The 25599-nt window shown below is 35.5% G+C and overlaps 1 protein-coding gene across 7 annotated transcripts in view; it reads right to left on the bottom strand.

The window, feature by feature from the left end:
• ARFIP1 (ARF interacting protein 1) overlaps positions 1-25599 on the bottom strand; it is a 151277-nt gene that overhangs the window by 42966 nt on the left and 82712 nt on the right. For all 7 annotated transcript variants that reach the window (XM_020994046.2, XM_020994044.2, XM_078148782.1 and 4 more), the window contains 2 exons: positions 16388-16609; positions 5795-5952 (listed from right to left, as the gene is read on the bottom strand). In XM_020994046.2, the coding sequence (XP_020849705.1) occupies positions 5795-5952; positions 16388-16609 (380 nt within the window). The remainder of the gene's footprint in view (positions 1-5794; positions 5953-16387; positions 16610-25599) is intronic.

Raw genomic sequence — 25599 nt, forward strand, 5'->3', positions numbered from 1 at the left:
ATTCAAAAGACTATGATTTCTGCATCAATAACACTGCATCAATAACACAACATATCACATCAACCTTCTTGTCAGTTTTAATCCACTCCTCTATCTCACTTACATCACAATTGTAACAGGATATAAAGGAAGAATCCTTCACCACTTCAAGAATTCCCACTACTGGATTTTGAGGAAGTGTCATGCCAAAGTCAAAACTTTAAAGTGACATCATTATCAGAAGATAATTTTATGAACAGAACATGATGGGCTACAATTTCTTCCAACACTGCCTGGCTGTTTCTGTGCATCTCAGTCACTGGCTCTGCTTTTCAGGGTTGAACACATTCTTTCCTCTGTTCTCTTTCATTTTCTTGCCTCCTCTCTGTTTTGACACTGGCAGGGGTTGTGTGGTTTTGTTTGTTTGTTTGTTTTTGGTTATTGCCAACTAATGAACAATCCTTTGGGTTGATGAACCTTTTAATTTTCGTGTCTTTGTTCTATGAACCAAGGATTTGCATTTATGGTAGCTTCAATGCAAAAAAACTATCTCAACAATTACATATATGACTGAAATCTAATACTTGGCAAAGTTGGAGTTTTAAATCTTACACTTTCTGAACCACATATTTATAACATGGATAACTACTCTCCAAATACCTTTAAGTAGATAAAAAACACTAATGTGGGCTCTATAGTCACTGGCCACACTAAGGAGAGAAAAAAGGAAAATTTTACAAAAAGTACACACACAATCTCAGAAAGCATAGGTGTCTGGAGCCATGCAGTATAAGATTAAATATATTTTTAAAATATATAAACATATTCATAATATATATGTTTGTATGTAGTCCTTGCAGGTCATAATACCACCATTTTTATTCCTAGAAACAACCCTGAGTCAAATATGAAAAACTAAATTACCTTATTGCAAAGTAGGAAGAATGCTATATATATCTTGGAAAGTTTTCCATCTAAAATGGTTAAGATACAGAAACTTTTGGTTTTTAAAGGTTAAGTCCGCTCTTTGGGCATCTCATTGATGCCTTCTAAAGGCATTTTCTGAGGTGTTCAACTTTATACTCTTTTACTGAATATCCTCAACTTTTAATTATATAAATGGTTGGGGAAAAATGGTAGATGATCAATGACAATGTCTAGACAGTAATTTTGGCCTTATGTGGAATCAGTTTCATAAAAAAGGTAGCATTTCTATAGGATCACAGATCTAGAGCTAGAAGGGACCTTGGAGCTCCTCTAGTCCAACCACTTTATTTTACAGGTGAAGAAACTGAGTCTCAATGAAGTTAGATGACTTATCCAAAGTCACACATGAGGTAGGTAGAGATGGAGAATGAACTCAGGCTTTCTGATTCCAGAGCCAGGTAATTCTTTCCACTGTACTGTCTCAATATAGCACTTTAATATTTTCAAATGACCTGAAATACATGAACTTAATTCAAAATAAATGTGTCTGATAATGCTGGGAATTCACAATGCTTTAAACAAATGATAACACACTGAAAAAATTCTGTGCCTTTGCATGCTTGGCTCTCCTTTCCCATTCTACCCTGGGAATGGGTTGTATCTCTTTTCAGACTGATTAAAAGGACAAGTATTTATGTCAAACTAATTCATTAAGTAGAACAAATGGCAATGTCAATGTCAAGAGAATCTGAAAAAGCAAGATTTGCCTTAAGATAACTACTACAAAGAGTCACCAATTAATGTCAAGAAATAAGACAAAAGAAAAAACGTCTAAAACTATTACTTCAATTCAATACTAGGCACAAATGTTTCTGAATTACCTAGAATGACAAATAATTCAAGTACATCTAAATTCATGGTGCTGAACTTAGAACCTTAAAATATTCTATCTAGACATTAAAAACAGTACTAACAAGGAAAATTTTCCTTGTCACAACACTAAATTGCCCAGTATGGTGAGAATACGTGGGCAAGGAGAAGCTTTGGAGGAAGATTAGACTGATTACAATGCAAAATAATCCACGGTAAGGCATAAAAAAGATGTCAAGTAAGAGCTATAGGAGCTCTATAGGAAAGGAAGCTTATTACTGATAATGGAGACTAAGATGTCTCAATTGAGGAAGCCTTTGATGAGTGGACACGATTTCAATACATAATGGAGGAAAGGCTGATGCAGGAGGGTATTCCAGACCTAAGGAATATAAGCAAAGTTATGGAGGCAGGGAAGTAAGCACAAATACATGGGGGCTGAAATCCAGAAATCCTCTTAGGTTCTTCAAAAACAGAAGGGCACACTCTTGGCTTGTAAAGGGATGAGCAATGTTTTACTCCTCGGTTGCCAATGTGAATTCAGCCCATTCAGAAAAGGATGAAAAGTTAATGCTATTTGATGGCTTGTCTAAAATGAGATGGTGTTTCTCAAGCCAACTTCCAGAGGACAGGTGTCCACACAGGAAAACCCTTTAATACAAGTGGTCCCTTTGTTGGTAGCTGCTGTGAAGCAATAAAAAGTGCTGAATGGGCTCTTATTAAGACTAGCTATACACTAAGCACCCGACGACTGGAAAATAATCTTACACAATACATAATAGTCAGAACTAAAAGGCCACCCGGGCATCAACCCAAATTGCCACTTGCTGTCCTGATCAAACAGATGACCCTTGCCCTAAAAGCCAACATATTTCTGGCCTTGACAGAGGAGAAAATTCCATCACAGAAACTTTTAATTGGGGGATTCTCTTTGAATCTCCTATCCTCAATGTTTCAACTTGAAATCATCTGCTGAAGTGCTTTGGCTGGTGAGTTCCTGCACTAGTTCATAAAATACAACAGAAGGGTAGATCTTAGATTAAACTCAATGAATACATTACACTCACAAGGTAAAAGGATTCCAGTATAGTAGACAAAAAACTGCTACCCAAGTTAAGGATACAGGCAAGCTTACTTCACTTGAGGCAAACACAAGACAAATGTACAAAAATTTAGCAGACCCAAAAAAATGACTTACGGAACAATGGCTGACTTAACAAATGCTACCTGCTTCTTCACTTTGCCTAGTACATGTGAGATGCCATTTACTTCACAACTTTTCAGTTAATCTATGTGCTATAGACACTGAGGTAGAGATTTGTACCACATTTTTGCCAGGGTCAAAGAATCTCTCATCGTTTAAATCTAAAGGTCTTCTTTAATTTAATTCAAGCTCCCTGGTTATGCGCTGAACAGAAAGATGACCTAGCCTGTGGTCATACAGCTGAAAGATAATAGAACAGAGGCAAAGTTCCTGTTTTGCAGCTTCTTTGTGTGTGTTTACCTTTGTTTCTGAATAAGATCAATAGAAAGAAGACAATGTCATCAATTCATTATGTAACAATAAGCTTTCTAAAATGTACTTGGTATAAAAGCAGACTTTTTTGGGCAGGGATCAAGCATGAATAGCTTTCCCCAATAACACAGGTACATGTATTTGGAACAAGAGATAAGACTAACAGGGGTGACAACCAAATGAAGGCACTGCAAAGAAAGACTGAAGAGGAATTAAGAATTCCCATTAGCCTGAGGACTCCAGTCACCTAGAGGTCAAAGTGCTAACTCTGAAGGTCAGCTTCAGCTCGAGGACTTATTTATTCGTGCAGCAAACATTCACTGAGAGTCTTTATGCCGAGTCTATACAAGACATGGCTGGAGATATGACCAAAGTATAAAGCACCGTTCTTGCCCTCAAGGAGTGTACAATGCAGGCAGAGACTTATACACATAAAACATGATAAAGCAGTGCATAACTGACTGCCAAAGAGAGTGGAACAGATAACAAGTGATGAAAGATTTCAGTGATAGCAAAGACCAATTAAAGGGTAACAGTCAGGGAAGGCTCCACAGCGGCGCTTGATCTGACTTTGAATTAGCTAGGTGGCAGAGACATGAAGGGTATTTCATATAGGGAACATGGAATAAGTGAGATAAATAGAAACAGTGACAGTAAGCCTAGTAGTTTGGTTAGACTGGAGGAATGATGTCAAGGAATAACAAGGAGATAAAACTATAAAGGCATGCTTAGTAGACCGTACTGGGTTGGAGGTCATGGAATTTGGATTTGCTCCTGGAAGCCTTAATAAACCACTAGAGGTTCCAAGGAAGACAGGGACATAGAACTGGTGTTTTAAGAATATTAATTTGGTAGGAAGGAGAAGAGGCCAGGGATAAGAAGATCAGTTTATAGGGCTACTGCAATCCAAGAATTAGGTGAAGAAATGAATTGGGAGTAGAAAGGATAGACAGGTAAGAAGTTTTACACAAGAGAGTCAAAAGGACTGGGGAAAAAGGTAAAAGAGATAGAGATCCAGAGACAATTCAAGTTACAAAGTCGAAATGCGTAGGAAAATGGTGATATAGATGTTTAGACTCCTTAAGAGTTCTAATAAACTTGACAGATGTTCTAATAAATCTTGACTTTGGCTGAAAAAAAAAAGAAGAAAATGGTGATAAAGGAAAAAAATAATCAATCTACGAAAAGGAAGAAGTTTGACCTGGAAGGGGAATGGGGTGTGGGGTGGGAAGGGAGTACAGAGAAGAGGGGGAAAAGGTAGAAGACAAAGGGAGAGGGTGGCTAATGACTTTGGAACTGGATAACTAGGGAATTTAATTAAATGCATCTTTTATCCCAAGGGTGTTTCTTCTCCTTCCCAGTAATGGCATTTAGGTACGAGTGTGGAAACAAATTATTGTCTTAAGGAAAATTAAAGAATATAAAAGGGCAATGAGAGGTTGGGGAGTTTCATTTTGTTTTGCATCTTACAGCTAGGGACCAAATCTGCCTATGTAAGCCTTTTATTAAAGAAAATTTCCTCCAATATGTCTACTATGTCCAATAGCCTTTCCCTACAGATAAAGTTATCAGGGAAGGTCTGTTTTTAGTAGAAATACCTGGCAAACAACAGATAATAATTTTTTTTAAAAAAAGAAAGAAAAAAACTTACAAGCCATAAAATTATCATGGAACTAATTAAATGTAGTTACTTTGCAGTGGAACTTAAAAGACTAAACACAATTAACCAGATTATTTAAATATCTAAGATTCTTGTTTAACATTTTACACTTACATTAGCTAAGACTGGTTTTCTGAAAAAAGTCACTGGAAATTATTTAGTTTATCTCAAAAGAAAATTATTAGTGGTCATAAACAGAACAAAGCAGCAACTTCAACTTGTCCCATTAAGAACAAAACCAGCAATAATACTTTGTTGTGTATGATTTTTTTATCTTAATAGTTCAAAATTACTTGCAACCACAATTAAATCTAATTCTTTTAACTTTCCTGGAAGGTAAGCAGCAAATATTTCCATATAACAGCTTCAAAACCCAAACTGCCAAGGGACAGAGAATCTTTAGACAAATTAGACAAAAGGTTTGTAAACACAGAAAGAAGATGAAACATCCTATACAAAGACAATCCTGTTGTGCTGAACATCATTAGATTTGCATGCGAGAAATTTGGTGTTAACCTGTAGTAAATCTAGACAAAGAATTCTGTTGAAGGCTCTTAGGTAAGAAGGCACATTTTTCTGTTGTAGAAGCCCTGGAATTCTTTTAGTTATTAAAAAAATAATCTTATATTATGGATTTTTTTTCTCCTTTCCCACTCATACCTAAGTGTCTTGACAGGGAAGGAAAAAAAATGAAAAACCCTTATATACATTTTAACTTATGCCATAAGTCAGTACGTCACTTGATTTGTAAATTACCTTAAAATTACTTTTACCAGTTAAGATTCATGGACTACAGTTCTGAGGACTGTCCAAAAGATGGACATTACAACAAATATACTCACCTGACACTTTCATATTGTTTCACAGTCATTAATGTATCTTCTATTGTTTTGCTCACCAAAGTGTTCACACTTGCAATAAAAAAATTAATAGCTCCAAGAAGAGTTTCTCCATTTTTTGCCAGCAGCTTCTGGGTATCTGCATTATAGCCAAATTCTTCCTAAAATAAAGAACATATGTAGGTCATATAACTAACCTAGCTATATATAGGAAAAAATATGAATACCAACAGCAGGAAAATGTTTAATCTAGAAATCAAGATTTTTTAAATTAACAACCTAGCTCTTTTGATCATTAAAACAATGAGGAAAAAAGTTACTATTAACTAAACTTACTGAAATAGGATGAAAAAGAGTATTTGTTTGTATGTAAACCATACTATTGCTACAACCAAAAAAAACTAAGCTGAAGCATGTTTTACTAGCACAACACAAATGTGCAGCTTTTATAGATAAACAGGCAACTGTACCAAATGAGGTCACTTGGGCAACTCTATCTTCTTAGTACACAAATATTAACATATTTTCCCCTGACAAATTGTCACCTGGCATCTATCAGGTAATTCTGAAATATTATTCTAAGTATGGATTCACTTAAAAAAAAATCAGTTACCCTGATTTAATCTCATTATACATTGCATTTTACTCAATAAATCTTATAGACTACATTTTCAAATATGAAAAGTCTCACGAATCAGTTTTATACATCACTGAATATTTTGATGTTCTGGGTCCAATGTATCACTGACTAATGGAAACACCTGACTGTATCAAAAATTGTACAATTATGACTCAAGATTCTACACTGAATGTAAAGCATGTTAATTTGCTGTGAGTAGTGGGTAAGGGGTCATTAAAAGGCGCAGTAATTTTGAAGAGATGGAAATTTTACTTAACACTTTAACATCAGAGCAGTAACTAGATTTCTGGGCATGGTTTAAAATCCCACTTCTAACACTTTGAGGTATGTTCATGAATATGGGCAAATCATTTGGTCCCCATAAGCCTCAGTTTTTCCATCTGTAAAACAGGGATAGTACCTATAATATCTACCTGACAGAGTTGATGCAAGGCTCAAATAACAATGTATGTAAAGCATTTTGCAAACCTTAAGGCACAATGTAAATGTTGGTCATCATCATTATTGTTAATATAAATGTTACTCTAAATGAGGCAGGTAGTCTAACAAGAAAAAACACTAAAAGTTTACTTTTAGTGTGTTATAAGCCCTTTTCCTTCAAGGCAGTCCATGTGACAATCTCTTTTTTTTTCCTTTGGGTCTGGCTACCAAAATTTTATAGCACAGGATAACCAAGAGGGCTACTTGATACATTGGTGTTTTCTTCTTCTATGGGGTGATGCCATGGAGAGAGCTCTGGGTCTGGAAAGTCAGTTAAACTTCAGTTCAAATCCAGCCTCCGATGCTTTACTAGTTGTGAGACCTTGTTAAGTCACTAAACTTTTGTTTGCCTCATTTTTCTCAACTGTAAAATGGGGATAATACAGCACCTACCTTGCAGGGTTGTTACGAGGATCAAATGAGATAACTGTAAAGTGCTTAGCACAGTGCCTGGAACACAAGTAGGCTCCACAGAAATGCTTATTCCCTTCCTTTCCCTCTATCCTTATGAACATAAATAACATTAGCTAGTTAGTTATTTTTTTGGTTTGCTGAACACAGTTGCTATTATACAAGTTGTGAGTCACACTTGAACATAATTATGTCAGCTTTATTGGAGGTGGTACAGGAGAATAAAAAGAGCTTCAGTTTTAAAATACATTTATGAAGTCTGAACAATAAAGATCCTTCTCTAGAGAATGTCAGGCTGTGAGAGCAGGGGTTATTTTTGCTTTTTTCTTTGTATCCCAGGAACTCGGCCTAGTGCCTGCAATATAATAAATACTAAATAAATGTTTGTCGATTGATTGACCAACTGATAAACTGTAGAGACAGCAAGAAGGAAATATGATATTTGGGCTTCATGACCCATTTCATTTAATAGAAAAAAAGCTAAAGTTAACCATTTGTGGGACTGACTGTTACAGAGGTAGGGTGCAGGCTTTGGACTAGATGACCTGAGGTCCATTCCTACTACAATGGTAAAATGGTAAAATCAGAATTAAAATGTTAATGGGTGGAAATCTATATTTTAGTTCATACAAATATGATTTACAAAAAAAAAAAAGCCAAGGCTTCTTTATTTCTCTCAGTACAGCATCACTGAGCATGCCCTCTAATATGTCATGTTCACACAATATTTGGCTTTTATTTCTTTAGTTTAACTACACAATCCTATATGATCAACCCTGGAGCTGTTTCCGTAGGTTAGCCATAAACAGAGTATGCCCAACTAAGAAGATGGTCATAATAAAGATTATTAAACTTTTAATGTTTTTTCTTCTGTTATTTTACTTTAAAAGGATGAACTACATAAGGAGTAAGCAATAAGAACTGCAAGGTCTCATGACAGATTTTTAAATCCTGCCACAACATCTTAATACTTATCAAGCTGTAACCTTAGAATCAGGCTAGTAATTACTTCTTTAAAGTCCACATTTTACTTAGGTCTCTTTAAATTACAGACTAATCATGAAAACAACTGACAGGATCAAAAATAGACTAGATTCTAGGAACACAACCATCAGTACATACAAAAGAAAGAATCTTTAAAAAGTGAAAGATTAAAATTAAGCCCTTTCCTCCCCCCATCACACTAAATACAAATGGATAATTATGAATTGATTCTAACATGCTAAGTGAACTCCCTGAGGTAGACTTGACTCAGATATATTCTAATTAAATATTAGATTAATGAAGCTTTTATAAGAGGGACTGTGTGGTATAACAGTAACAGACATTGAACTGGGAACACTACAGTTGAGTCTAGGCTCTGCCATGAATTAGCTCATTATAAGACTCTGGGTAAGCAATATTGCCTCTCTTAGCCTCAGTTCACATATCCGTAAATATGAGGGGATAGAAATATTCCTTGCTTGTGGTTTAGCAAATGCAAACCTCAAATTTTATGAAAATATCAATAGGATAAACAGTTAAAGTCACAAGAAAAACCAGACAGACAATTGTAACAAGAACTATGAAACTGAACTGGTGAAAAGAAATTTACTGTTAAAGAGACAATCAATTTTTTTTTGATATATATGGAGAAAAAAGAGAAATGATTAAGAGAAACGGAATAACATTTGGGTTTTATTTCTGGCTTCCCCTGTGTATAAAAAGTAACTGTCTGCTAAACTCTAGTCTAAAACGTACAGGGATATGAAATTACTATTAAAGTGAAAACTGCTGAGAAAATTAGAGAGTTGCTTAGTGAAGCTGTTAAAGAGTCATACCTTATGTTAAATACTACTATCAACTGTAATGAGTTAAATGATCTAAATAGAAACCAATCAAAAAACTATTAGAGAAAGGAATACTATCTATAATTGTCTTAAACTGGAGAGGAAAAACATCTCAATTCCCACTAGTAGAACTGCTCCTTGATGGGAAGGACCAAGTTTGTTTTTTTTTCTCATATGAATTTAGCACAATGCTTAATAATACTAGATGCCTAATAAATACTTACTGAATTGAAAAAAGATAGAGAGTATTGAAAACAAAATTAATGGGTTTTATTTAGAAAAGTAAAATAATTTTTCATAATAGCAGGGAGTATATTTAAAATAATTGTTTTTGTAATTTTATAATTTAAAAAGATTGTAATATCTACTGCAAACTTACTAGGGAAAGGTTAAATATTCATAAACATTAAGGACCTATAAAAGTAATAAGCACTCTCCAAGAGAAATGGTCAAAAGACAAGATTAGATATTTTTGAAGGAAGAAATATAAACTGGGAACAACCACATTAAAAAATACTTAAATTCCTTAATATGCAGGGAAATACAAGTCAAAACAGCCAAAGAAAAACCCTGGACACACTAAATTAGGGAAAAATAGCAAAACATGATAAAATTAAATAGTCATAGCACTCCAAGTAACCAGGCACTATATTATATTGTTGGTGGACATAAGCTAGTGTAAACTTTTTGGAAAGCAATAAGAAAATGTAAAATGAGTTACAAAATTAATCTTATCGTGTCACCCAGCAATTACATCACTAGGGCTTTACCTGAAAGAAAATCACAAAAGGAGAAAAGCCTTATCTACATACAAACATTTGTGGCTATTTTATAACAGCAAAAAACAAGAAATAACCCATATGTACACGTATTGGAGAAAGGCAGTATAAAAGAAATGTAACAGAAGACTATGGCACCATAAAAAGTAAATAGCAAGAATCTCAGGAATATCCAAAGACATGTAAGATTATAAAAACAGAGATTACCAGAACAGCATAAACACTGGTTATAATTACATTGTTTAAAAAAAAAAAGAATATGCTCATCAAGGGGCCAGAGAAAATATATTTTTCATTTATTTGTTGTGTATTTGGTTTGTTTGATTTTTCACCTGATGGTACAATGGTGGTATGCTAGATCTGTAGTTAGAGGCCTTGGGTCTGAATCTTGGTTTTACTAATTACTATCTGGGTAACCCTGGATGAGTTATTTAATACCTGTGGGCCAATCTTCTCTGTAAAATGAAGGCTCTGGCTTAGATGATCAGAGTCCCCTTTAGTTCTAAATTTATGAATTTAGCTTTAAAATTATTTATTCTTTTCCCCTTCCCCTGATTACAACGTAAATGGTTCAAATTTGGGGCACTGGTTGGAGAATCACCCTATGTTTGCTCTGATTCTTAGCTGACTGGTATTTATCATATATGTAACAAATGTGTTATTATGAAGGGATAAGATTAATCAAGGGTAAGAAAAGCCACCTGTTTTTGTACTGCCACGAGCTAAGAATGGTTTCTACATTTTAGTATAAAGTTTTATTGTATTTAAAATGTATCATTTTTGTCTTGGGGGAGGGTGGAAGGAGGCTATATCTGTCCCTTTGGATGTATGTAGTTTGCTGATATCTGGATTAAATGATTTCTAAGGTCCTACAATTCCATGACTCATTTTTTAAAAAAAATAATGAAGATGCATTATAAAACTGAAAACATATCTTCTTTTTTCTTTTCTTTTCTTTTTTTGGCTAGGCAATGGAGTTAAGTGACTTGCCCAGGGTCACACAGCTAGTAAGTGTCAAGCGTCTGAGGCCAGATTTGAACTCAGGTCCTCCTGACTCCAGGGCTAGTTAGTGCTCTATCTACTATGCCACATAGCTGCCACAAAATAAAACTCAAAGGCCTGTAACAGATTCAATTATAAACTCTCAATAAGGGGTTATAAATTATATAGCAATTGGGTTATAGCAGTACTGAAAATTTGGCTTTTGCAAATGTTACCTAATTTTACACCCTGTCCATTCTTCTCTATATCATGAAAATTTTGCTCACACCAAAGCAAATCCTTTTCTTTATATCTGGTTTCCTTTGTTTTTACAAAAGTTTTATTGATGTGTTCTATTTTTATATTACAAATATTTACAGATTACCCAATTCAGTTCTTCTGTAATAAGATAACTAAGTAAAACAAACAATATAGTGACCTCATTTGAAGGTACATGAGACATTATACACCTGTAGCACCCCTCCCACCTCTCAATTTAAAAGAAAAATTTAATCAACAAAAATCTACTCTTGTTCTTTTCCACCTCTCACTCTAATAAAAAAAAGAAGAAAGGAAAAACAAATTCCTTACAACAAATATGCAGAGTCATACAAAACAATTCCCTCAGCGGCTGTATATATGAAAAAAGTACATCTTGCTGTACCCTAAATTTACCACCTCTCTACAAGGAGATGAATAGTATGTTTCATCATTATTCTTCTGGAATCATGGACGGTCAGCATATTGATCACAGTTTGTATAGCTTTCAAAGTTGTTTGTCTTTATATATTGTTATTATATAAACTGTTCTTTTGATTTTGCTCACCTCACTCTGCATCAGTTCTTATCAGTCTCTCCATGTCTCTCTGAAGTCATCTACTTCTTACAGCAGAGTAGTTCTCCATCATGTTCCTATGCCATAACTTTAACTAGTCATTTTTCAGCTGATGGGCATCCCTTTAGTTTCCAGTTTGCCATCAAATAAAGAGTTGATAAAAATATTCTGGTACATATAGGATCTCTTCCTATTTCTTTAATCTTCTGGAGTATAGGACCAGCAGTGTATATAGCTGGGTCACTGATGCACAGTAATTTTTGCATATAATTCCAAATTGTTTTCTAGAATGATTGTATGTATTCACAGGTTCATCGACAATTCATCATTGTGCTTGTTTTTCTAAGCCTCTTCAATATTTATTATTTTGGGGTTTTTTGGTCATCTTTGCCAATTTGTGAGATGGCATCTCAGAACTGCTTTATTAGCATTTCTCTAATCAGTAACGATTTTGAGCATGTTTTCATATGGCTAAAGGTAGCTTGGGTTTCTTCCCTTGAGAACTGCCTGTGCATATACTTTTTTATGCTTTTATGGGGAAGAGGGTCTTCTCCAAGTGATAAATGGTCCAAGAGTATGAATAAACGGTTTTCGGAGGAAAAAAAATCTAAGAATAAATGCTCTAATTTATTAATAATTTGAGAAAGGAAAATTAAAACAACTATGAAATATAAGCTCATGCCTAATCAGTTTAGCCAAGCTGACAAATAAAGGAAAATGGCAAATGCTGGAGAAGCTGTGGGAAAAAACAGGCACACCAATGCACTATTGGTGGAGCTGAGAACTGGTATGACTAGTCTGAAAAGCAATTTGGAGCTATGCTCAAACAGCTACTAAATTCATTGCTACTAGGTCTATACCTGCAAAGAGATAAAAGAATGGGGGGAAAGACTGTAATATATACAAAAATATTTATAGCAGCTATTTTTGTGATGGCAAAGAATTGGAATCTAAGGAGATGCCTATCAATTGGTAATGTCTAAACAAGTTATAGTATGTAAATGTGATGGAATATGATTGTATTTTAAGAAATAAAAAAGGGGACAGTTTCAGAGAAACCTGGGAAGATTTGTATGAACTGATGCAAAGTAAAGTAAGCAGAATCTAGAGATTTCTACAATAGCAACAATACTGTAAAGACAAATAGCTTTAAAAGAATTCTGGAATCTGATCAACTAAAGGAACAAAGGAATTCTGATCAACAAAATTAAAACCATAGTTCCAGAAAGATTCAGGATAAAACATGCTACCCACCTCTGGAAAGAGAAGTAAAAGACTCAGAATGCAGGCTGAGGTAATTTTTTTGGATGTGGCTAATGTGGACATTTGTTTTGCTGGACTACACATGTTTGTAACAGGTTTTGTTTTTCTGGCTTTCTCAATGGGGAGGAGAGGGAAAGAATTTGGAGCTGAAAGTAAAATTAAAGAAAAACAAAGCACAATTTTAAATTTATAAATCTGAATCCGTTTTTTATGTGTCTTGGAAATGATACCTTTATCAGAGAAACCTGCTGCAAAAATCACTGTTTACAGAAATGCAGAATTAAATAATTAGAAAAAGATTCATTGTTCAGGGGTAGGACAAGTCAATATAATAAAAAAGACAATACCACCTAAATTAAATTACTTATTCAATGCCACACTAATCAAACTATCAAAGATTAATTTGCAGAACTAGAATAAAGATGAAATTTATATACAGGCAAAAAAAGTCAAGAATCTTAGGGGAAATAATGAAAAGAAGTGGGAATGAAACCTCAACCTCAAACTCTCCTACAAAGCAGTAATTCTCAAAACAATTTGGCACTGATTAAAAAGCAGACTGATTGGTCAGTGCAACAAATCAGTTACATGACATACAGAAAAAAATGTATGTAGTACCCTAGTATTTCATAACCATAAACTCGCTAGCTACTGAGACAAGGACTCATTATTTGACAAAAATTGTTGGGAAAATTGGATATCAGCATGGAAGAAATTAGATTTAGATGAATATCTCATACCTTATACCAAGATAAGCTCTAAATGGATATATGACCCAGATATAAAAGGTCACATTATAAGCAAATTAGAGAAACATGGAAAAAACACCCATCTGATCTACTGATAGGAAAAAAATACATGAACAAACAAGAAATAAAAGAACAGTAGAAGATAAAATGGATCATTTTGATTACATAAAATTAAAGTTTTTGCATAAACATCCAATGAAGCTAACATTAATAGGGAAAAATTAAGTGGGAAAAAAATCTTAGCAGGAAATTTCTCTCATAAAGATCTTATTTCCAAAATAGGTAATAAAAGAGTCAAACCAGGACACACACATGAGAGAGAGCAAGAGAGAGAGAAAGAGAGAAAGAGAAAGAAAGAGAAAGAGAGAAGAGAGAGAGAGAGAGAGAGAGAGAGAGAGAGAGAGAGAGAGAGAGAGAGAGAGCAAGAGAGAGAGCAGTATTTTTCTTGCTGGTAATAAATTATTTTATTTTTTATTACTTAAAATAAGAAAGTTTGGGTCAACAAGGATGGCCAAGCAATACCTAAATATCAAATGAATACTTTTAGGAACAAATGTTACAGTTTATACTCTAAAATTCATAATTTACATTAATGGCTTAGGTAAATAATGGATATATGATGAAGTCAGTCAAGCAGGTAACCACTTGTTCATTTAACAAAAGCCATTACCACATGAGACTTGAAGATTGGGCAAGTAGCTGTTCAGATGAATCAGAGCCTTCTAGCTGCTCCTATTATTATTCCCTAACAGACAAAACATGGTGGTGACTAGTTTTAGTTAAGCAAGTAGGAGAGTTGTTCATTACATGCATATAGAATAATTTGTTCATCAGTTCCCCAAATGATGGCTACTTATCTAAGTTTTCAATTCACTGCCACTACAAAAAGAACTGCTATAAACAATTTCGTACATTTAGGTCTTCTTTCTTTGATATCTTTGGGGTAGAGATACAGTAGTTCTATCTCTTGGTCAAAGATCATACGCAGTTTAGTAAACTTTCGGACAAAGTCAATGTGGGAATTTGTATGGCTTACATATGCATACTTGTTAACAGGATGCCTCGTCCCTCCCCCAAATCTAAGGGGTTTTTTCTCCCCTAATGGCAGGAGAGAAAATAAATGCTTGCTAACTAAAAAATAAAAAGGAAGTACTGTACTCTCCTTTATTAAAAACTGGGACCCCACAACATTTCCTTTCTCTGAAAAATTCTTCAGGATTGCTTCCAAACTTTAAATGAAAAATGTTCACAGAATCTCAGAATTGGAATAATATTTTTAATATGACAGATCACATTCACTTCTGACTTTAAGGTCTGAAAGCACATTACACATATTGTATCATTTGGTCCTTACAACAACTCTATAGTCTTAAAATAAGTTAAATCACTCACCCAGAGTCACCAAGCTAAAAAGTGTCTCAGGAGGGATTTGAACCTAAATTTTTCAGACTCCAAAGCCAATGCTCTTTTCATTATACCACGCTGCAACTCAAAGGACATTCTACTAACAATGCAAGATAGTGCTTGTTAACCTGCTCTCTAGTCCTATGCACACTAGAAAAAGAAGTTCCATTGCAACATAACCAACAAATACTCAAGACTAGAGTTTCTGCTCAAAGGCCTCCGGGGGGTAGGTTGGGGGTAGGAGGGCAGAGACTCACGCTGTCCAGAGGCAGTCCAATGCACTTTTGGATAGCTCTAATCATTATCAAGTTGTTTATATGGAGTCCAAGTTTACTTCTACTGCTCTTAGTTCTGCCCTTCAGGACACTAGGAAGAACAAAGTCAATGCTTCTTCCATAAGACAGCCCTTGAAAGACTTGGAAGATAACTAGCACGTGTCCACTAAGTCTTTTTTTCCTTAGGTTATACATCCTACGTTTCTTCATTTCATGAACTCTAGCTCACGTTCATGGCGCTGAATGGTTCATTTTAGGGAGTACATAAAGTATTCTCTCCAATGCACGCCATACAATTCTGTTCATTCATTCATTCATTCATTTATTTTTGGGGTGAGGCAATTGGGGTTAAGTGACTTGCCCAGGGTCACACAGCTGCTAAGTGTCAGGTGTCTGAGATTGGATTTGAATTCAGGTCCTCCTGATTATGAGGCCAGAGTTCTATCCACTGTGCCACCTAGCTGCCCTTACTCTGATTATTTATAATAAATAGAGACACAGAGTATGAGAGTAAGAAACTTAGACAAGTTCACTAATAATTATTTTAGTATCATTTATTTGTAATTCTAAATTTATGTTTCCATTGTATCTTCAGAACAAGGCTTCCCTAAATCATGTATAATAATTCATGTGTATTTTAGGGGGGCAGCTAGGTGGCACAGTTGATAAAGCACCAGCCCTGGATTCAGGAGAACCTGAGTTCAAATCCAGCCTCAGACACATAACACTTACTAGCTGTGTGACCCTGGGCAAGTCACTTAACCCCACTGCGTAGCCAAAAACAAAACAAAATAAAAACAACACAATAATTCATGTCTATTTTAGAAAATGAACTAGTCTATAACTCCTTATAACATACATGTGATTGTGTGTGTATATACCTGTATGTTTATATGCTCTCTGTCTATCCCCTTACTCCACCCCCTGCCAATTTATTAGAAGAACCTTACATGGAGTTCCAGGGACTTCAAACTCAGGTCAGCAAATGCATCTCCGAGTTGCCTCTGAGTCTGGATCATCTGGAAGAGCTGGGAGGACAGTGTCTGAGCCAGTTTCAGTATGTTTTCATATTTTCTCTTGTTTTCTCTTAATATATCAATCTGAGCTTCCAGTTCAAGGTCCACTGTTCTTGAGCCACGACCCAGCTTCTCAGAAATAATTTGACGAGTACACTAAAAGCAGAAAGATGAACTTCATTTAGGAAAAAAGTTAAAATGATGTAATAATTCAAAAGCTATATACGTTACAATGTGTAGTGTACACCCTTTTTTGGCTTCCAAAGATCTTTCTACAATCTTATGCAATCACCCCTCCCTAGTTCAGAATGTATACCAAACTGAAAAGTGTCTAACTCCTTAGAAGTTTATCAGGACTCAGCAAGAATGTTTACTGAACAAGTCTCAACTCTCACTAATCTGAGTATTTACATTTGTTTTCAGACAGTATTTAGAGTTAACTAGCTAATTATATTCTGTCAAATAAAATTTACTTCTCTTGGTGAAATACAAGTTTTAGTTTTTTAGTGGATTCTAAAAATTGTGGGGATGGTGACAGAGTACAGAGAGTCTTAACTGGCAGGGGAAAAAAAGGTCAAATTACCCTGGAAGTTTCTGAACAGGAATAAGATAGTCACTAGATCCAGTATAGTGCTGACTCTACCCCCACACTACCTGTATGTCCTTTACCTGTCTGGTTCTGTTTCCTCATTTGTAAAATGAGAGGACTACGCTCTGAGGTTCCTTGCACCTCTAGCGCTAAGATTGTAGGAATTCAATATAAGGTCAAGGGAAGGCCTTTTCTCACCTGGACCAGGGAAGACCTGAATATGTTTTCAGGCAGATAAGAAAAAAACAAAGGAAAGAGGGAAATTACAATGCATGATTGATAATGGTATGACTGCCACTGTTGACTACTTTTTCGTCCCGGACACCATCTCTTCTGGGAAAATTCTCTTGGTTCACCTCCTACATGTTTGGCTGCTCCTTCTCATTCATCACTGCTGGCTCATCATTTATATACCTTATACCTTAACTGTAGGTATACTTTAAGACTAAAAACGATTGAAGCCTTCTGAACTTCCTCATCTCTCCTCATCCATTCCTCAGAACTTCTCAGCATCACCACCCATCTTCCCCTCCTTTCCTCTGACCACAGAAGATCTATTTCTCATTAATACTAACTTCATCTACTTTACTTTTCACTAACAGTAATTCTCTTTATCTGAGGCTTTGTCCCATTCACTCTCATTCTCTAGGACCTTGCATACTGTAGATGAAGTTTAAGGATCTCTGCTCTGGTACTTATTACCTGTGTATCCTTGGGCAAGCTTCTTAACCTCTGAGCCTCAGTTTCTTCATCTGTAAAATGAAAGAAATGGACTCGATGGTCTAAATCCTATGATCTCTCTCTCTTCCCCTGCCTTTTCCCCCTTTCTCTTCTTCTTTCTCCTCCACTGGTTCTTTCCCATATACCTACCAAATGTTCAGTTTTCCCCACCAAAAAAAAAAAAAGTCCTCTTAGCCCTCTGACTCCCATATAGCCCCTGTCCCCACATTGGTACATCCAATGTTTCCACTGTCTTATCCTCTAACTCTCTATGAACTCTTGTTATCTGGCTTCTGTCTCCTTTGCTGTATGCTCTTTCAAAGGTCACTAATGACCTCCTAATCATCACATCTAATGGCCTTTTCTGGTTTTTAGACTTCTTGACCTCTCTGAAATATACAGAATACTCCCTCTAACTATATGCTTTCTTTTTTGTCTTTAGACAAACCCCATTCCCCTGTTCTCTATTCATCTCTCTGGTTCTTCTGTTTTCTTCATTGGATTCTTATCCTATTTCTAATACCTTAAGGAAGGCACTTCCTGAGGTTCTGCATTTAGTCCTTTTCTCATCTCTCTCTACTATATCACTCATTTCTAGGGCTTCAACAATTACTTATATGCAGATGACTTTCATGCTAAATCGACAGTCCTGACTTTACTTCTGGGTTCTTGACCTGTACCTCTAGCTGTGCAATGGTCATCTCTCCTAAGATGTCTACCCACTGCAAATGCAACACATTCAAAAGGGAACTTATTTTCTCTCCCTCCTGAACCTAGCTATTCTTCTCACCTCACTATCTCTAAATGGTACCACCACTGGCTCAAGTGCTTCCCATTAAAACTTTGATGTCATCTTTGATTCTTACTCCTCTCTTAAAAATCCCAGATCTAGACGTTTATCAAGGCTTGTTAATTCTACCTCTGAAATATCCATTGTCTCCATTTCCACTTGTCTACTGCCTTACTACCATTCACTTAGATTAATTCACTAAACAAACAGGTCTTCCTGACTCTACTCTCTTCCCTCCAATCTGTCTTTTTTTTTTATGGCAGACTAATCTTTCTCATGGTGGACAACTAGGTGACTTACTAAATAGAGCCCTGGAATCAGGAAGACCTGAGTACAAAGCTGGCCTTAGACACTTATTGGCTGTGTGACCCTGGGCAAGTTTTTTAACCCTATTTGCCTCAATTCCTTTTCTGAAAAATGAGTTGGAGAAGGAAATGGCAAAACCCTTTAGTATCTCTACCAAGAAAACCCCAAATGGGGTCACGAAGAGTTGGACATGAATGAAACAAATGAACAACAAAAATCTTTTTCATAAATTAGATCTGGTGATGTCACTGCTGTTTAAAAATCTCCATCAATTTCTCACTGCCAACCAAGTGAAATTCAAACTCCTTTGCCTGGCATTCAAGGTTTTCAAATACCTAGCATACCTTCCCTTTCTAGCTTTATGTTATAACTCAATCCATTTCTGTTATGCTGTAGCCAAACCAGACTGCTTTCTGTTCCTTAAACTTACCTATCACTTTATCACCTCTGATATGGGCCATACCTGGAATGTCCTATCTATATTTCTTTATATGTTGAATTCCTATCCATCTAAAAATCTCAACTTAATGATCCCTACAGTGGTAATTATTTTTCCTGGATCTTGGAAAGCACTTTATTTTGTACCTCTCTAATACACTTAATGATTTATCATTGTATATAGTGCCTGTATGTCTTAACTCCCTCCTTTTAGAGCATCAGTTTTGTAATGGCAGGGGTCATGATATATATAAATTTTGTATATTCCAAGTATAGTTTTCTACCCAAGGTAAGAAGAACTAAATACATGTTAGCTGACTTTGAATTCTACAGGAATAAGCTTTCTGGTAATAATTCTGGGTAAAGCAACCAACCACTCCTGAATCACTGCCTTGTTGTGGTAGAGGCACAATGAAACTATGAGCTACCCTATGCCATACAGGGTTACCTAAGCAGACAGGTCTTAGGTGAAGAGTTCTGACAACAGGTGATCCACTGTAGAAGGAAATGGCAAACAGCTCCGGTATCTTTGCCAAGAAAACCCTACGGTCAGTATTAAAATGATACAAGACATGATATTAGAAGATGAGTCCCTCAGTTCGGAAGGTGTCCAACATGTTATGGAGTAAGAGAGGAAGACAACCACAAGTAGCTCCAGAAGGAATGAAACAGCCAGGCCAAAGCCAAAAGGAAGCTCTGATGCAGATGTCTGGGGACAGTAAAGAGCAGTACTTCATAGGAACCTGGAATGTGAGATCTATGAACCAATGTAAGCTGAGTATGGTCAAGAAGTACATGGAAAAATTAAACACTCACATCTTGGGTGCCAGTAAACTTAAACGGATGGGAACAGGTGAATTTTAAGTGATCATTACACATACTACTATGGGCAAGAATCCCTTAGAAGAAATGGAGTAGCCCCATAGTCAATAAAAGGGTGAGAACAGCAGAACTGGGATACAATCTCAAAAATGACAGAATAATATCTGTTCGAATCCAAGGCAAACTGTTCAACATCACAGTAATACAAGTCTATGCTCCAACCACTGATACTGAAGAGGCCGAAGTCACTCAGTTCTATGAAGACCTACAACATCTAGAAATAACCTCAAAAAAAGAAGTCACATTCATCATAGGTGACTGGAATGCTAAAGTAGAAAACCAAAAGATAAATTGGAATAACAGTTAAGTTTGTTCTTAGAGTACAAAATGAAGTAGGGCAGAGACTAATAAAGTTTTATCAAGATAACTCACTGGTCATAGTAAACACTCTTTTTCAACAATTCAAAAGGTGATTCTACATATGAGAATCACCAGATGGTCAATACCGAAATCAGACTAATTATATATGTTGCAACCAAAGGTGGAGAATCTCTATACAGTCAGTTAAAACAGGATCTGCAGCTGACTGTGGCTCAGATCATGAGCTTCTTTATTGCAAAATTTAGACTTAAACTCAAGAAAGTAGGGGAAACCATCATAACATATAAGCATGACCTAAATAACATCCCTTATGAACATGAAGCAGAAGTCACGAATAGATTTAAGTAATTAGACCTGGTAGACAGAGTGCCTGAAAGACTACGGACAGAGATTTGTGATATTGTACAGGAGGCAGCAACAAAAAAAATCTCAAAAAAAAGAAAAGCAAGAAAGCAAAACGGCTGTCTGATGAGGCTTTACAAGCAGCTGAGAAAAGAAGCAAAGTGAAAGGGAAAGGAGAAAGGGAAAGATATGCCCAAATGAATGTAGAATTTCAGTGAACACCAAGGACAGATATAAAGTGAGCAATGCAAAGAAACAGAAGAAAGCAATAGAATAGGAAAGATAAGTGATCTCTTTCCAAGAAATTAGAGATATCAAGGGAATGTTTCAGGCAAAATTGGGTATGATAAAAGACAAAAATGGCAGGAACTTAACTGAAGTAGAAGAGATTAAGAAGAGGTGGCAAGAATACACAGAAGAATTATATAAGAAAGATCTTAACATCATAGATAACCATACTGGTATGGTTACTGACCTAGAGCCAGATATCCTGCAGAATGATGTCAAATGGACCTTAGAAAGAATTGCTAACAATAAGGCTAGCAGCGGTGATGGAATTCCAGCTGAGTTAAATAAAATCCTAAAAGATGATGCTTTTAAAGTGTTACATTCAATATGGCAGCAAATCTGGAAAATTCAATAGTGGCCCCTTGATGGGAAAAAAATACATAACATCCCAATCCTAAAGAAGGGCAATTTCCTAATTGATAAATGGTTAAAAGATATGAACAGGCAGTTTTCAGATGAAGAAATCAAAGCTATCTATAGTTATATGAAAAAAATGCTCTAATCATTATTGATTAAAGAAATGAAAATTAAAACAACGCTGAGGTATGGCTAATATGACAAAAAAGGAAAATGAAAAGTGGGATACTAATGCAATGTTAGTGGAGCTGTGAACTAATCTAACCATTCTGGAGAGCAATATGGAACTACGCCCAAAGGGATATAAAAATGTGCACAAACTCTTTAATCCATCAATACCACTACTAGGTCTGTAACCCAAAGAGATTATTTTTAAAAAGGGGTAAAAGGACCAATTTGTACAAAAATATTTATAGAAGCTCTTTTTGTGGTGGCTAAGAATTGGAAATTAAAGGGATGTCCATCAATTGGGGGATGGCCGAACAAGTTGTGACATATGATTGTAATGGAATACTATTGGACTACAAGAAATGACAAGCAGGATGATTTCAGAAAAACCTGGAAAGACTTACATGAACTGATGCAAAGTGAAGTAAGCAGAACCAGGAGAACATCGTACACAGTAACAGCAATATTATACGATGATCAACTGTGAATGACTTAGCTATTCTCAGCAATACAATACAATAAAAGAAATGATGGGAGTCTGAATGCTAAACAAAGCATACTATTTTTTATGGGTTAGTTTTTTTTGGTCTCTGTCTTCTTTCACAATATGACTAAAATGGAAATATGTTTTGCATTTTTTACATGATTGCATGTGTATAACCTATATCAAACTGCTTACTGACTCAGATAGGATAGAGGGAGGGAGAGAATTTGGAACTCAAAATTTTAAAAAATGAATGCTAAAAATTGTTTTTACATGTAATTGGGAAAAAATAAAATATTATTTTAAAAAAACAAAGGACAAAAAAACAAAAAGGCAATGCCAAAGAATGTTCAAATTACTGAACAACTACACTCATTTCATGTGCCTGCAAGGTTATGTTTATGATTCTGCAAGTTAGGCTTCAGCCTATGTGAACTGAGGATTACCAGAAGAGCAGGCTGGTTTTCAAAGAGGCAGAGGACCTGCCAACATTCGCTGGATTATGGAGAAAGCAAACGAGGAGTTCCAGAAAAACTTCTACTTCTGCTTCATTGACTACACCAAAGCCTTTGACTGTGTGGATCAAAACAAAATGTGGCAAGTCCTCAAAGAGATGGGAGTATCAGGTTATCTTACCTGTCTCTTGAGTAACCTGTTTACAGGTCAAGAAGCAAGTTAGATCCCAACATGGAACAACTGATTGGTTTAAGATTGGGAAAGGAGTACAACAAGGCTGTATATTGCCTTATTTATTTAACTTACATGCAGAATACATCATACAAAATGCCAGGCTGGACAAATCAAAATCTGGAATTAAGGGCTACCAGAAGAAATGTAGATGATTCCACTCTGGTGGCAGAAAGTGAAGAAGAATTAACAATCCTCTTGATGAGGGTAAAAGAGGAGAGTGTAAAACTGGCTTGAAGCTTAACATTAAAAAAACCAAGATCATAGCAACTGGTCCCATCGCTTCCTGGAAAACAGAGGGAAAAGAAATGAACACAATATCAGATTTTATATTCTTGGGCTCAAAGATCACTGCAGATGGTTACTGAAGCCATGAAATTAAAAGACACTTGCTCCTTGGAAGGAAAGCTATGGCAAACATGGACAGTATGCTAAAGATCATATATCACCTTTCCAACAAAGGTCCATATAGTCAAAGCTATGGTTTTTCCAGCAGTAAAGCATGGCTGTTAACAATTGGATTTAAGGAAAGCTGAGTGCTGCAGAATCTACGCTTCAGAATTGTGGTGCCAGAGAGACTTTGGCCATACAATGAGAAGACAGGGCTCACTGGGAAAGACTCTGATGTTGGGAAAGACTGAAGACAAAAGGAGAAGGGGATAGCAGAGAATGAGATGAATAAATAGTGTAAAAGAAGCAACAAATATGAGCTTGGACAGACTTCAACAGATAGCGAAGGACAGAAGGGCCTCAAATGTTATGATCCATGGGGTCACAAAAAGTCAGACACAACCGAATGAATGAACAACAACTAACCAACCACTTCCCCAACTGATAAATGATCAACGGATATGAACAGCCAGTTCTCAGGGTAAGAAATCAAAGCCATTAATAGTCATATGAAAAATTATTAGAGAAATGAAAATCAAATCTGAAGTATTATCTCACACCTATGAGATCAGCTAAGATGATGGAAAAGGAAAATAACAAATGTAGGCAGTGATGTGGGAAAACAGTATACTAATGCATTGCTGGCAGAGCTGTCAACTACTCCAACTATTCTCAAAAGCAATTTGGAACTATGCTCAAAAAGCTACCAAACTGAACTATTAAACTAGCTCTGTACCCCAAAAGATCAAGGAAAGAGGTAGAGGACCTATCTGTACAGCAATATTTATAGCAGCTTTTTGTGGTCCAAAGAATTAGAAACTGAGGAATATTATTATTCTGTAGGAAATGACGAAGGAGATGGTTTCATAAAAAGCTGTGAAGACTTCTGAACTGATATAAAGTAAAGTGAGCAGAACCAGGAGGACAATTTACACAGTAACAGCAACATTATAAAGAGAATCAACTCTGAAAGACTGAGTGATTGATCAACACAATGACCCCGCCACAATTCCAAAGGACTCCTGATGAAAAATGATTTCCACTTCCAGAAAGAGAACTAATATACTCAGAGTACAAATAGAAGCATATTTTTTTTCTCCCTCCAGAACATGGCTAATGCAGACATTTATTTTGCATTACTTCACATTTACATTGGGTTCTGTATTTCTTGCCTTCTCAATAGGTGCGGGAGTGTGAGAATTTGGAGCTAAAAAAGGAAACAACACGAATTAAAATAAAATAAAATAACATAACCATAGCTCAGATTTTTGGATGTTATTTATGCATTTGTTTTAAAAATATTTTTCAGTGTTAATTCTTGCAACAAAATTGTTACTAAAAAAATAATTATAATGTTCCGAGACTAGTAAAACAGCAAAACTAGCAATCTCATTAATGTTCCAAAAATGTTGATGACAAGTTGATTTAACTTCCCATCTGCATTTAATTTGCAAATTAAATTGACATCCCCTGACTAGTTCTCTATTTCAGAACAGAAAATGATCAGAGAGATTAAACTTTTCAAAGGAATCTAACTCTTATAAATATAGACAATTCTAGGTCAGAGGAATAGGCTAGGTTATTTTACAGGGGGACAGAATAATTATTATTATAAAAAAATAACTTGGGGAGGAAGAGGGGAAATACACTGTAAACACTAACATTTTGCCCGAGAAAAACTGTTTTAAAAGATTTTTTTTGCAACATGACTAATATGGAAATATGTTTTGTATGATTTCACATGCATAATTGATATCATCTTGTTTGCCTTCTCAGTGGATAAGGAGGGGTTGGAGGGAAGGAAAGATTATGGAATTCAAAATTTTCTTTAAAAAAATGTTTTTTAATAAATAATTAAAAATAGCAAGATACGGTAACAAGGTAACAACAACAAGGTAAGAGCTATTTTGTTAATCTTGCTCATTATACTCAACCAGAATTTTTTCCTTTTATAGATGAAGTTTTACTCTATCTGTAAGCTAAATCAAGCAGCACTTCCATTAACATCAGATAGATGAGATTTTCTGTACAAAGGTCAAAAAAGCTAAGATTCATTGAAGAAGCTTTTGTAGACAGGGTAGAGTGACAGTACTGTTCTCTGTTGACTTAGTGGTAGACTATTACAGCAAAATAAAGGGTAAGGAGCAGACTGTACTCTCTGAGGTGGGAAGGAGGTCTAATGAGCAAATGCTTTTTGTTTCTAGGAGACTGAGGAAGTGAGAAGGAAAAAGGAAGAAAGATTAAGACTCTGGGACACATCAAGTGAAATCTAGATGTTATTAGAAGCAAATTATGAATTGAGTTTAAGGAACTTGTACTTTTAAATTAGATAAAGCAATCTCATCTATATAAGATCTACAAGGAATTTAAATGATCTGAAAATG

This window comes from Phascolarctos cinereus, unplaced genomic scaffold (assembly GCF_003287225.1).
Source record: "Phascolarctos cinereus isolate Bilbo 61053 unplaced genomic scaffold, phaCin_HiC Scaffold_9;HRSCAF=440, whole genome shotgun sequence".
Lineage (NCBI taxonomy): Eukaryota > Metazoa > Chordata > Mammalia > Diprotodontia > Phascolarctidae > Phascolarctos > Phascolarctos cinereus.